At 37.0% G+C, this 15,018-nt stretch overlaps 1 protein-coding gene across 5 annotated transcripts in view; it reads right to left on the minus strand.

Moving 5' to 3' along the window:
- Window positions 1-5,783: 5,783 nt before the first annotated feature.
- LOC117297396 (dedicator of cytokinesis protein 7-like) overlaps window positions 5,784-15,018 on the minus strand; it is a 48,516-nt gene continuing 39,281 nt past the window's right edge. For all 5 annotated transcript variants that reach the window (XM_033780403.1, XM_033780400.1, XM_033780402.1 and 2 more), the window contains 11 exons: window positions 14,771-14,929; window positions 13,652-13,764; window positions 13,081-13,261; window positions 12,000-12,143; window positions 11,425-11,556; window positions 10,789-10,923; window positions 9,667-9,847; window positions 8,836-8,981; window positions 8,265-8,408; window positions 7,869-7,975; window positions 5,784-6,629 (listed from right to left, as the gene is read on the minus strand). In XM_033780403.1, coding sequence (XP_033636294.1) covers window positions 6,401-6,629; window positions 7,869-7,975; window positions 8,265-8,408; window positions 8,836-8,981; window positions 9,667-9,847; window positions 10,789-10,923; window positions 11,425-11,556; window positions 12,000-12,143; window positions 13,081-13,261; window positions 13,652-13,764; window positions 14,771-14,929 — 1,671 coding nt within the window. In that variant the 3' untranslated portion in view covers window positions 5,784-6,400. The remainder of the gene's footprint in view (window positions 6,630-7,868; window positions 7,976-8,264; window positions 8,409-8,835; window positions 8,982-9,666; window positions 9,848-10,788; window positions 10,924-11,424; window positions 11,557-11,999; window positions 12,144-13,080; window positions 13,262-13,651; window positions 13,765-14,770; window positions 14,930-15,018) is intronic.

The following is a 15,018-nucleotide window of genomic DNA, read 5'->3' on the forward strand; positions in this document are numbered from 1 at the left end:
TCTAAGTTTGGCTTTTACACTCATCCAACCATCAAAACTAAATATAGCATCCCTGTATGATCAGAAACATGATTCAAATAATTGCCAGGGAATAAAAAACACTGTCATTTTGTGGCAAAAGATGATTAGAGTTCACATTCAACAAAAACTGCTAAACTTACAGTGAAACATTGCATTTGAATGTTGCCTTAGTTTTCCGAGCCGTATGCCGACTTGTGACTTATCTTTGTAACCTTATGGCTTATGCGATAGCCTAACTGCACTCACAGCAGGTAGTAGGGTCCTATGTTTAAAAAAAAGTACATCTTAAAGACATGGACACTATTGGCAATTGCCAAGTCTCCTCACTTGGTGTATCTCAACATATGCATAAAATAACCAACCTGTGAAAATGTAGGCTCAATTGGTCGTCGAACTTGCTAGATAATAATGAAAGAAAAAACACTCTTGTCAAACGAAGTTGTGTGCTTTCAGATGCTTGATTTCGAGACCACAAATTCTGAATCTGAGGTCTCGAAATCAAATTCGTGGACAATTACTTCTTTCTCGAAAACTACGTCACTTCAGAGGGAGCCGTTTCTCAAAATGTTTTATACTATCAACCTCTCCCCATTACTCGTTACCAAGTGAGGTTTTATGGTGAATTATTTTGAGTAATTACCAATAGTATCCTCTGCCTTTAAGACGAGCGCGCCCATTTCATTGATTGGTTTTACGTTGGGCGGATTTATAGCCAAAAATGAAGGAGGATGCAATAAAGGTAAACTTGTACGCAGAAATGTTCACAACAACACCGACTCCATGTTATTTTATGCATATAATGGGGTACACCAAGTGAGAATACTGGTGTCTTTGACAATTACCTAAAGTGTACAGTGCCTTTAACATGCAATGCACACTAAAATCAACGCAGCATGCGGTTTGTGTAAAAGCCCGGAGGCTGCCGTTTCATAGTTTTATTGTTTTATAGTTTTACTCCAACAACCAAACATCCGGAGAATGTGTTCCGCTGACTTGTTTTCATTTCCAAGAAAAAAAATATATGAAATAATAAGAGAACAAGCAACGTGGCCTCGACTGATAAGAAAGAGTCAATTTGTGAATAAGTACAAATGTCTGGAAGACTGGTTTTGTTTCGAAAAACTTCTGTTATTTGACAGTCTGCCGTTTGCTTTGTGACCAAATAGACAAATTAAAATGTAATTCGATTTGCGAGCCTATGGTCCCCATTTGAAAAAAATAAAGTTGGCGTTGGGTGTTTGCTTTTTATGTCGTTCGTTTTTACAAGTATACATAGTGTAGGAAAAATCAATCCAAATCCACCATATCTCAAAAAGGCTTACTTTAAAAAGTACGATAGCCCATTATGTCAAACCCATTTACGTCACAGAGAAATGTCAACTACATTTTGTCCGAAAAAAAATTGTTGTCGAACTGATTATAACCAATGGACCATCGTGTCACACACAAAGAGTTCACAAAATGTGGTTCAAAACAGTTGGTGGATATAAATGCTTCATTCAGGGGTAAACAAATTTGGTTATACAATGGCTAATAGGGGGCGAAAATAAAGAACAAAAAGGAGAGGAAAAGGTCGAAACGAAAGTTCTTTTACCCTAAAACCCCTTCCGTTTCTAAACAGTAATCATTCATAAATGACAGCTCTCATTATTGAAAAACAATGAGATCACAAACGGTTTACAGTTCGACTTCCTTGTTTTGAAAGCAAGGCAGAGGAAGTCATAGATATCAATTTTTAAGAGTTGGGAAGGGCATTAGAGTTGGGAAGGGCTTCACAATTTCCTGAACTTCCGATATCTTGGAAAGTTTGAGAGTTTAGAAAGTGATCTTGTTCAGATTGATTTCAAACTGCATGGCTCGATTTTCGGCGATTCGATTCAACCACATTTAGAGATTTTCTGTGATTATGTTTGGATAGACAATGATTGGAGTTCTGTTTACGGCAATGCGTGAATGCTTAACCGTCTAGTGTACAGAACCATAAGAGTTTGCTTCAGAGTGCCTTAAATCCCATGAACGATTTGTGATCAAAAGGCAGAAACAAATGAGGTCATCATATTATGACCATGTTGATGAACAAACAAATGTAAAGTGAACTAAAACAAACAAATGTTTGATGATTTCCAATCCCGTCACCTTTCTTATATTTCTGTGTATAGTGTTGTTGAAAAAGTCCAAAATATCAATTGTAAAGGTATTTATACATGATTTGTGGAACTGACAAAAGGGTCGCAGGACATACGCAAGACGGTGTTTATGTTGTGTGTGTGTGCAGCAAGAACAATGGAGCAAAAAGTGAAAATTTGTGAAAAACGGTGAAAACTTGGGTTATTTGACGGTCAGGAGAAAATGAGTGAAAAACATGAAGCTGTTTCTTGGTTTTTTAAATGTTTTCTCAGACACAGACCTCTCGAATACTACATCATTGCAGAAGAAAATATTTCACACGAAAAAAATACCTTTAGTATGAACTATACCAAATCAGTAAGCTATTTACACGATTAGATTAATTTTACAATGACTTTTTTTTATCCTTACTAATCCCGTAGAATACCTTAAGACATAAAAACAATAAATAAACCTGCATGTTGATGAACTTTGTTTTATTAAGTCGTACTTAGACAAAACAAAAGTAATGCATCTCGTGCACGCAACAACTAAACCGAGTGATTTTAAAACAATTGTACGATATCAATAGTATTGCTTTCGGTAAAACAATGACTGTGATTAAAGTGAAAGGGCTTGGTCATGGTTTCGCTTTGCTGATAAACCACACCGAAGGTCACAGGGCTTTGGAATTCTTGGTTGTTTCGGTTATTTCTTTTTTGGAAGGGTTCCACTAGTTCACCAGCATCGTGACACGTAGCCTATAATTCTTTGAAAATAAATGACACAATTCTGTTTACGGCAAAGGAATTCAGTGTAAAAAAAAGTTAGCGTGTGAACGTTTATAAACCAAAATTACATTATAAGTAGCACATAAAATCGGTTTTAAACCATTATCAAGATTAGTTAACTTTGTTTATGTAATGGCCCTTCCTTATAACCTTGTGGTCCAAATGCCACCAAATCATGGAACAGACTTCCAGGCTCCAATTCCATGAAGCTGTTTAGCAGGAAAAACTGCCTGACAAATTTCTTTGCTAAGCAAAACTTTAGTGGGGCACCAGTCACAGCACTGTAAACTTGGGTAATTTTGGCTGGTAACCTAGGTAATCGTGATCGTAAGCGCAGAATTCGGCGGTAAGCAGAGCCATGATTTTGGGCCTAAATCACATCAGGGACACAAGATTTTCAACACATTCGAGCCACTTCTGAAAGCCCACTTGGTTCAGGAGGCCTATCAATGACTTATTTATTACTCATAAGCAAACCTTTAGTCGCTTTATATGATTTGCTTGATTGCTTAAAACCATTAACAGGAGGATTTTGTTTATTATAAGTATTGCAACTTTGTTAATGTTCTGACCCTCTGTCTTAACCTGGTGGTAATTGAAATGTGTTTTATTTTTTACAAAAATTAAATTTAATTTCAATCGATTTAAAGGTAAAATCGTTGGGTAAGGGACTCATAGTGATTTGTGTTTTTGGACTCCACCTAATGGAAACATACAGAAACTCAATCATTCAGAGCATCTTTGAGCTGCTCTGGATCACAGAGTGCAAGAAAGGTTAATATTGATGTCTGTAGTTTATTCGTCTGAGAGTATGTTATGTAAAAAAAACACGATGTAATTTCATCGTAAATGCACGTTTCAAGCCTTGCCTTTTTCCTAGGAAGTTGTGTTTTTAATAACGATAATGATCTTCTTATAAAGCGCCCATATCCGTCACCAGTGACGCTAAAGATATTTTCCTGCAAGGTATGTGGGACTACGTTTTTAATTATGAGATCTAATGATTTTTTAGCACCAACTAATGGTTTACAAGGTGCTGTGGCGCAATATGCAGCCAATCAAACCATACCGGAGCGAACACCTTATCTGTCCAATAAGTGCACGGCGTACATTACACCACTCCAGGCCCAACAGCTTTATAACGTCCACTCTGAAGGACGAAGCAATGGTAAAGCGTCGTGCCTGCTTGCTACAGGTGTAACGACTGGGACTCGAACCACACTCTGCTGAAAAGAAACACATGAAGAGCTTGAGTTCAGTGTTCCTATCCGCTCAGTGTGGGGGCGTGGTCCTGCGTGTAGTTTGTGATTTTGCATATCAATAAAATGAATGCCTTAACTGCGCGCACCATTAAATGGAAACGAATGAAGTGTTTAGCTGTTAGAAAGCAAGGTTCAAAATCAAACCAAAACAAGCTTCTTCTCTAGCGAGAACGGGTGTGATATTTCATCTCCACAGTTGTTTAATTTTCACAATCGGTTTGATTGAAATGCTAAGGATGACCCACAAGGAAGTTATTATTATAATATTATTTCTCTCCACTAATTCAAACAAATTACAAGCAAAAGAGAGATAACAAAGATATAGCTAGACTGCGGAGGTAAAGGTAAATTTACCTAGAACCTAAAGGTTCAGTCTGACTATAAAAAGATTTCTAAAAGGTACAGACAAGCAAATAAAATCAAAGGTGTGAAGAGGGAACGGTTAATAATCAGTGACTGAAGCAGACTAAAAAGGGGAGTATGTGTTAAGGAAATGAGAAGGCACAAACAACAATATTAGTAGTCATTTCCTTCTTAGTTGTCTTGCCAATATATTTGCTCGCGTGCCAATCAGAAGCCATTCAACTTGTGTACTTGTATCAAGGGATCACAAAAACAATCAAACAATTTTTAAGAGGAAAACTCAGGGGTTGAACAAAGAAAAAGTTACGCCTGTGAAGGATTTGTGTAAGTGGACTCTCAGGTAATAAATAAATACTGCAAAGGATTTTTTGTAAGGGGTTACACTTTATTAAATACTTCGAAGTTTATCAAAATACAGAGAGCCATGCAGACTTTGTTTAAAATAATACAAATGAGCAAACATACAAAACAAATAAATAATGTGAATTCTTTATACATAATCGCTAAGATTGTTTCATTCTTACCCGAAAACATTAACTCCTTTAAAAAATGGCTCCTATCAATCCACAAACTTGTTGGTTTCCTTTTGTCGATGAGGCCTATGTTAATTAACCCTTTTTTAAGTAATTACACAATTCTCGAGGCATCTGCCCCTCAACGGTTGTTATTTAAATAGTCAAGCATGATATGTGGCTCTTCCCCCCCACCCCAAAAAAAAAAAAAAAAAATATGACGTGTTTTTGGGGGGTCCAAGGGCTGACCTATAAATAATTTGTTTAAAAAACTTTTTCAGGGTAGTTTCACTTCATTTCATTTGTTTTTTAGTGAAGCCAAGTTAACTAAAAGGGTTTTGATACATTTTGTAGATCAAGTATGTAATAATTTACTTGTAGTTTCAGCTTCATCAGTGTCAGGTTTTTGAAGAAAAAAGGTGGAAAATCACCCAGCAATGTTTTCAGGAGAGTCACGTAAATAGGTAGTAAATTTTTAAATAATGTTGGTCTCACTGAGATGAAAATTATTTTACTCATTTCTTAAATAATACAGCACCTAAGCAAGTAATATTTCAAGGGCAGCTTTCTAACATCATTTTCTTTAAGCAGTGTAAGATTAATGTAAACCTGTGGACATTGTGTTTTGTGTCATACAAAACGTACCCCAACACATTTAACGTACATAAACAAAGTTATTAAAAATATTAGTCATGCAATAAACAGGTGTGGATAAGCACCTAAAAAGCTTGTAAAAATACAGAAACACATTGTAATAAAAAGAAACTGTTATCCGACTCTACAGATATTGATCATTACACACACTCATCTTGAGTCTCAAAGACTCAGTCCGACTTGGTGGATAGGGTTATGCCTAGGGCTGTTGCCAATGGCTATGGCTGTTGCCAAGGGTGTTGCTATGGACCTCTACAGCTTGGTCATCTGAAAACCAAACACTAGCTGATATATATTCTGAAGAGACTGGAATTAAAACATATCTGGCCCCCCCTTAATTTTGTTACCCTCAGTACCCAATATTGCTTTTGCAAACTGGGAACGTGACGCTAAGTGCAAATATTTACATATTGTACTGTTTTATTTTGTAGCTAATTGTCTTTTGGTTGAGTTTTTAAAAACTTGTTCCCAATACTTTTAATTTAAGGCTATGAGTATTTTAAATTTTTAGATTTTTACTTACTTACCTTTTTGCTTTTTTTTTTTCTGTGAAATGCCATGAGGCCCTTGCATTAGGCCTTCTATAAATATTTCATTTGTATTATTATTATTATTATTATTATTATTATTATTATTATTATTATTATTATTATTATTTACGCTTCCACCTTAAATTTCCAAAAGTCTGTCATTACAGTGTTTCGCTGGTCTTGATGACCTTCGACAATGAGATGGAGCCTTTACTTCGTCGATCTTTCCGTCCGCTCTTGCGTAGCGTTCCCGTTCCAACCCTCCCTGGGTTAGAGATGAGAGGCATGAGGCGATCAGTGAAGCGGTGATAGTTCCGTTCCAGTTCCTTTTGGTACTCCCTCTGGTCATGGCAGATTAGGTTCTTATTCTTGCGGAGGGCATCACCGCACCTGGGGGAGGAACGGCAAAGGGGTGAAGATTGTTATAGTCAAGGGTCATTGTGGATTTAAATATAGTATTCATACTAATGAAACTTTATAAAGCACACAACGCCATTCAAATGCTCATGACACTAAATACAATTAATAACATACACATGTAAAATAATCAAAATTAAAGCGTAAGGAAAGCTAAGAAGAAATCCAGAATATAGTACATGTGGCAGAGAAACACAAAACACAATGTTTAAGAAAACATCAATGGGTACAAAACAAACCATTAATTTTACTCAAATACTTGATTGAAAAGATGAGTCTTAAAGGCAGTGAACACTATTGGTAATTACTCAAAATAATTATTAGCATAAAACCTTTCTTAGTGACGAGTAATTGGGAGAGGTTGATGGTATAAAACATTGTGCAAAACGGCTCCCTCTGAAGTGCCATAGTTTTCGAGAAAGAAGTATTTTTCCACGAATTTGATTTAGAGACCTCAGATATAGAACTTGAGGTCTCGAAATCAACCATCTAAACGCACACAACTTTGTGTGACAAGGGTGTTTTTTTTCTTTCATTATTATCTCGCAACTTCGATGACCGATTGAGCTCAAATTGTCACAGGTTTGTTATTTTATGCATATTGTTGAGATACAGCAACTGTGAAGGCTAGTCTATGACGATTACCAATAGTGTCCGCTGTCTTTAAGGTTTGATTTAATTCCTAAGAAACATACATCAGAGCCCATACTTGTGATTGTGGACTGCTTTAATTACACCTGTTTATATGTGTTGTGTTGTTAATTACGCCCTTTGAGAAAGAATAATGCAAGAGTCAAAACATCACGCCATTAAATTTTGTTTTCATTTATATAATAGGTCCTGTTGGTTAATCAGCAGTTTGCAACAGCTGGTTATATCTTTTTTAAAGAAAGTCTCTAAGCGCTCAGATGAACAAAAGAATAACTATATGTGATGAATTGAACAAATATGTTTGGAGAAGAGTCTTGAAACTTGAGCTAGTGGTGGCTTGTTTGATGTGTAGAGGGAGATTGTTCCATGAATGAGGTGCAGCAAATTGAAAACCACATTGACCATATGTTTTGGCGGCAATATTAGGGATTACAAAGGTGTCTTTGTGTATGGAGTTCATTTCATTTCATTTTGGGGTGTGATTAACAATCAGCAATTAGCAATAATTAGTAAAACATTAAGAAAATTACATGTAGGATTAAAACATGTTGAATGACTTACTTCTTTGAGAACTCCTTGAAGCAGAGTCTTAGCTTGTTGGTGTGCTTGTCCAATTGCTGCCCATCTAAGCTATCACCGAGGAATGCCAGAGCTACTTCCATAGGTCCCTGAAAAAACACAAAGATTTGGTGTTAAACCAATTCCTTTCTTCTTTCTTCCATTCTAGTGCAGCCTCCGTGATTAAAGATAGTCGCACAGCCTGACCAACCGAGGCCACCCCCAACTCTTAGCGATAAGTGTGTACTTGGTCTTTTATGTGTGATGATAGGTTTGGACACAATGTGAACTCTTTCTATCTCCCTTTGGTGATTTAATCACTTCTTTCAAGAACATTTTGAAGCCTCAGTAGATTTTGAGAATATCATGAAATAATGAAACTTCATTGTTCCCTCTGACCTGATTGACGGTGGTCCCAATGCATCCTTGTAGCACCATCTGAAGCATCTTAGCATCAGGAGGCTCTTGATGTGTCGCTAGAGTTAGCTCCTTTGTCTTCTTTTGGAGATCCTCGATGGCTACTTCCACTGGAGACAGCTCAGTCTGAACAATAACATGAACAACAAGGAAGGCTTAAAGTCGGAGTACAAGACAGGTCATACCATTGTTTAGTTTGGTCAATCTGAAAGCTCAATGAATACAGAGGTTATACCCATACCAATCCTCCACAATCTGAACAACAACATAACAAAAAGGAAGATTTAAAGTCACAGTACAAGACGGGTTATAACGCCGATTTCTGCACTAGCTGTGTCAGTAAGGTCGAGTACGCACACGCAAAAGCAAAATTTTCCTGCTTACCCTAAAATTTGCGCGGAATTCCCTGTTTCTGTAAGCGCCGATTCTTTGCTTCAGTAAGCAGAACTATGAAATTGGGCCTAGGAGAGCATTTCCCATGTCATGCTGTTATGCTGGACGCCAAATAGTATTAATAATAATAATATTGTTAGAATTAGCAACAGAGACGTACCTCTTGTCTGTGTACAACAGCAACTCTGGTCTTAATGTAAGGAAAGGCTTTGGAGGTTGTTAGGACAGTCTTCCGCTTGTATTGATCCTTCAGATCACCATGGGCCTTCCCACCGATGGTGAAGGGTGTGGCAAACATAAACCTCCCTAGGGTAGGAATAAGAGCAAAGTATTAAAACCTTCCCACGGATGGTGAAGGGTGTGGCAAACATAAACCTCCCTAGGGTAGGAATAAGAGCAAAGTATTAAAACCTTCCCACCGATGGTGAACGGTGTGGCAAACATAAACCTCCCTAGGGTAGGAATAAGAGCAAAGTATTAAAACCTTGCCACCGATGGTGAAGGGTGTGGCAAACATAAACCTCCCTAGGGTAGGAATAAGAGCAAAGTAAAAATAGTAAAAAAAATTGGTATTAAACCAACAATATAGCAAGCAATTTACAATGATAAAAATACATGTTATATAAAGACAGTTGGCACATCAAACATGTATTTGAAGCTCGACCATCAGTGTAAAAAAAAAAAGAAGAAAAAAAAGGCAAAAACCTAAATGCCTATCCGGAACCAAACGGGAATAAGAATATATGAATACACCTACACTATCCCAATGCTAACATAGAAATACAAACACATCATTAATCATAAATAGGAGAAATAACAACTTAAACTGTCAATGGTACATACGGATGACTGTTCCTAGTCCACGTATCCTGCCTGGAAACTAACTTTCAAAAAATGGCAGAGTGAGTGGCTTTACATTATTGTAAAAAGCAATATTATTGTCAAAAGCAATATTATAAAAAATGTTTATTGTTATTATTAAAATACTTACGGATATTGTAGTTCCTGTCAAAAAAGGTTGGTCGTTGAAGCGTTTCATAGAAGTCAAAGTAAGCCTCGACGTACGTGACTTGAATGAATGCTTTATCTGGATCAAGCTTAGCTGGATCTACTTTGTTTGAATCCTTGATCACTTCAACATGCTCAGCACCAAAAAGATCGCAGTAAAAATTCTACACAGACAAAACAAAATCGTGAATAAAAAACATCTTTGTTTTGTAAATCAACATTTTCTAAGGAAAACTAAAAGGGCTTAAGAGTGGGATTGTCTACCATGCTCACTATAGTTGGAAGTCAACTGGTAAGCATATCGATCAGCATTGCCCACAATACACACTACACTGTAATAGGGAACAAAATTCACAAAGCTTTGTGAGATATTACACAATGAAGTAGCCTCTTATTGTTTCATTGAAAAACACAAGACCACATGGCTTGTTCAACCACATGGATTGGTTACTGGTCTGATGCTAAAAACACTTTGTCTCGGACATGTCAGTTAGTGGGAGAACTGTTTGCCTCTGGAGTCTGAGGTCCCTGGTTCAAATCCCAGGTGAGGTCTGCAATTTTGTTGTTACAACTTAGGTTTCAAAATTTGTTGGGGGACGGAAATTTATTAGTAGTTTTTTTCAAGCTCTGGCAACACTGCCAATTCAGGTATGTGATCCTCTCTGAAAGTGAGTCACAGAGGTCAATTATGTTGTGTCCTTTTTTATTCTTAACTTATGATATTTCAACAAATAAACGATGTCATCATCTAAAAAATGACGCATAATGGAGAACAGCCTGATTAATAAAAAAACATCAAATATTGTAAAGGATTCCAGTACACAAATGAAACAAAAAGGGATACAAAAAAAAACCCTGATATAATTCATCTTTATCGATCAAAAATAAAGTTTCCATTTGAGAAATATGAATAAATATATATATCCTTAAGAGTCATGAAACCACATATCACAAACAATTTGTTTCAACTTTCTTTCCACCTTCCCAACACCCAACAGCCCTTTACTTGAAAGAGGGCTATGCGACACGAAACTCATTCTCATATAGCGTGTCACACAAGGCCTAACTAACATGAGTAACCATGGAATTGCCTAAATCTGTTTACCTCCAGTCTGTGGGCAATCTCAGGCAGCTTAGTAATAGCTGGCTCCTTGTAGATGAATTCTTCTCTGTCCATATCACCAAACTTAGATCCGTAGAAACCGACACGGAAAAAGGTTCCAAAAAGACGCTTACCACGCTACAATAACAAGATGAGAAATATCAAATTATCGAGAGATCCTCAGTTAATCTTAAAGGTATTATACAAGATAGGTAGAGCTGACAGTTGCAGACAGTATTCATGCTTTGTGTAATCAACCATAAACATAAAATAACAAACCTGTGGGATTTGGGCTTAATCTGTTTTTTGAGTCGGGTTAAAATAGTGAAACAAATATGTGTGATTTCCAGCATGTTAACACTTTTTCAAAATTAGTACATCTTTCCAACCATATTCATTTCATAACAAATACTTATGGCCAAACTTCAAAAATTTTGGTCCAGAAAAAAAAAAGTTTTAAAAAACTTGGGAGAAATCTCAATAAGAACGGATGTATGGCGGCTCCCACTATCTCCTGAAAAATTCTACAACCAGAGGCTTGGGATGATACTTCCCCAACAGAAACCCCCAAATAGCATGTCATTGTGTGACAAAAGCTATTCAAGTCAGGAAACATTGTAAGATTATTCTGTCACTTACCAGATGTACGATCTTATTGAAGGATTCTTGTAGTTTACCATGAATGATGGCAAGCTTCTTGTATTCTCTATTGGCTTCATGGATCGGGATTAGAATCTTATAGACCTGGTTGACTGTCTCATACATACCAGCCTAGGTATAGAAAGGAAACAATCAAAGTATTAAGATCAAATATAAAAGTAATAAACTACTATGGAAACTGGCTGGGTAAATATTTCAAAAACATGAAGAATGCTATATACATGTAAGTATCCATTATAGACAAATCAGCAAGCCCTGTATGAATATGGCTGATCTATTTTTATTCCATTTTTTGTTTAAATGTTTTCTTGTTACCTGTTTGTCTTGTCTCCTTGTTTGTAGTCTGTCTGTCTGTCTAGGCTGTCTTCTACAAACCCTGGCTTAATCGGATAGCCGCATATTCTCTTTATATTGGTTTACATAGATTAACTACCCTACAACCGCTGTGCTTATGATTTTGCTTATCTTTGTAATATTTCGAATGCGTTATATCTTGAGAATAGTAGTGTGAAATAAATGTTGACTTGAATTGAATTGAATTGAATTCTGCATACCAGATTAAAGGAAGCCGCAGCATGCTCCAGGAGGCCAACCAACCCACTCTCAGTGAAGTATTTCCCTGTACAGATCCCTTCCTCATCCGGTGACACTACATCATCAGAGACTGCACTCTCCTCTAAGACGTTACAGGAGATTTTCTGTGGAAGAATTGAAGAATGATAACTCCTTTAAAGACCAGGTACAAAATCTATTTTGAACAATAGGCTCAATAACACTTTACAGATTCTTAAGGTGTTGTAAAGGATTGGTTACGATAAAACACATTATTTTTTAATTTTAGTCGGAAAGCTGACTGATTATAAAGCTTGTAGTAGAACTATTTTTTATGTGATAATATTCTCTCTGATTAAAACAATATTCATGATAACTGTACATGTATTTCATAATCTAAATAGCTGATTTTGCTTGTTATAACCAAAATTAGGGAAAATGTGTTTATTTGCTGAAAATTTTACATGCTTTTTCAATGATTTCTCCTGACTCACACAACAAATAAAACCTAAACTTTCACATGTTTGAAATTTTATATAAATGGTGGATCAAACAAAACAGGAACTATGTCAAAATTCCCTTTGTGGTTTATTATTTGATATCTGAACTAAAAAGCTGCATCCCCTGAAGGTGATCCCCTGGCTGCCGCTTCCCATGTTGTATTGTGAGCTTGGAGGAAATACTGTAGTTACAGCGCCAGAAGCGTCACTGTGTGACGGACATGTGCGCTATATAAGAAGCCACAATTATTATTACTATCCCTGGTTACACGATAACTTCTGACCGGCACCCCAAAAAAGAGATGTTTACAAGTAAGGAGACAATCAACATAGGGCTAGATAGCTCAGTTGGTAGAGCGCCGGCATGTTAATCTGGAGGTTGCAGGTTTGAATTCCTCTCTGTTTAATTTTTCTTCGGTCAACCCAAAATCACAAACAAATTTACTCAAATTAATCATGCCCTATGAATGTGTACACCATATCTCAAACTCGTTTCTGGCATTACTCCTTCCCCCTCCCCAAAAAAATGGAATTCTATGCTTGAAATCTATGGGGGGAAAACTAGAAAATGCTAGTTTCTAACCTCAAATGTCACACAACCAATAGGTAGATATGGTCGATCTTCCAGCATATGTAGATACTCAGCAACCAATGCAGCTGCATGTACAAGGCAATGGGCAGCTTCTGTATGGTTCTTATGCTCTGTGTGCTTACCAGCCATGTTTTGTAGCCAGGTCAAACGAAGGTCAGGAGAGGTCTGGTACCTAGAAACAACAACATTGCACTATATATGTAAGAATTTCCTAGCCTCCTGACTGAGCCATCCTCAGGATGACTAGAGCAAGCAAGTCAAAACATTGAGACCAGTTAAGAACTCACTCTGCAGAAGTGAAGTTTAGAACTAGAAGTCCCCTTGATCCACTGAGCAAAAGTAGTAGTCCTGGCCAACTTTCTACCTTCCCAGATAGTACAGGTAGTAGTTAAAAAAGCAGGACAGTTCTTTTCAGAACTGAGAAGTCTCCCTAATTCTCAAAAGAACATAATCTAGCCGGCAAGTGTAGATACACACATGGTGTTACCGCAAACCAAATATTTATGAATTAGAAAGTTAACAAACTACCAAAGATTCCCCTGTTCTTCAGGTTGAAACTTACCCCTTGGCGATTCGGTACATGAGATCAATCAGCATTTCAGGATCTTCACTAAACTCTTTCATCTTGACGGTGTCCGACAGAATCATGTGTAGGTTAAATACAAGGTCTCGCACCTGAAAACCATTGCACACAGGAGTAAAATGTGATTTAAAGGCAGTGAACACTATTGGTAATTACTCAAAATAATTATTAGCATAAAACTTGGTGATGAGTAATGGGGAGAGGTTGATAGTATAAAACATTGTGAGAAACAGCTCCCTCTGAAGTGACGTAGTTTTCGAGAAGGAAGTAATTTTCCACTAGTTTGATTTCGAGACCTCAAGTTTAGAATTTGAGGTCTCGAAATCAAGCATCTGAAAGCACACAACTTCGTGTGACAAGGGTGTTTTTTTCTTTCATTATTATCTCGCAACTTTGACGACCAATTTAGCTCAAACTTTCACAGGTTTGTTATTTTATGCATATGTTGTGATACAGCAAGTGAGAAGACTGGTCTTTGACAAATTACCAATAGTGTCCAGTGTCTTTAACCAAGTATTTTAGTTGATTCAGGAATGCAAGTAACCATTAAAAAACAAAGAGAGAACAAACAAGATGTTTTGCAAGTTCTCCTTACCCAAGAAAACATTTAAGGTGAAAATAACTCCGGGGAGCCGAGGATAGAAATTGGTATCCCTCTTAAAACAATACACATTGTAGGAAGGAAGGAAAGCATAGACTGAGAAAGGAGATTCAAAAGCAGAAGTGTTCACACTTGAACATTCAAATGTTCCTGACAATTGTAACTACCCTCAGGCATGCAACTGCCCGTTAAAAAAAAAGAGGAAAATTTTCACAACGCAAGTGCGGAGCGAGGCAGCCGAAACGCCACGGGACATGATACCCACAATGGTACCCTAGAAAATGTTGAGGTTTATTATGCTCTTAGGTGCATTGTTAGCATGTACTAGGCTTATTTTACATTATTGTAGTTGTACACTGTTGTTGCCAGGCATATATTATATTTTTTTAATTTATTTTTACATTTTTTTGTTTTTTCACGAAAAAAAGAAAAAGAAAAAATGCGGAATTCCGCAGAAACGCAGAAGAGTTGCATGCCTATACCCTTAATACACTTACCTGCTTAGGGAAGTCCGTTCCTTGAAACTCAATATCCTCTTCCCCATACATGAGGATGGTCTTGAGTGATCGACGGAGATGATCCTCATTGAAGTTAGTTTGTGTACCCACTAGGCTGGACAGTGACATCGTCACTTGCATCTTCACCCGGGCAAAATTCTAAGCAGGGAGGAAGAAAGTAGTCATCGTTATTAGAATAAAAACCATGATTTTGGGTTGAACAAAGACGAATTTACTAGAGCTAGATT

Source organism: Asterias rubens, chromosome 12 (genome assembly GCF_902459465.1).
Source record: "Asterias rubens chromosome 12, eAstRub1.3, whole genome shotgun sequence".
NCBI classification, from domain to species: domain Eukaryota; kingdom Metazoa; phylum Echinodermata; class Asteroidea; order Forcipulatida; family Asteriidae; genus Asterias; species Asterias rubens.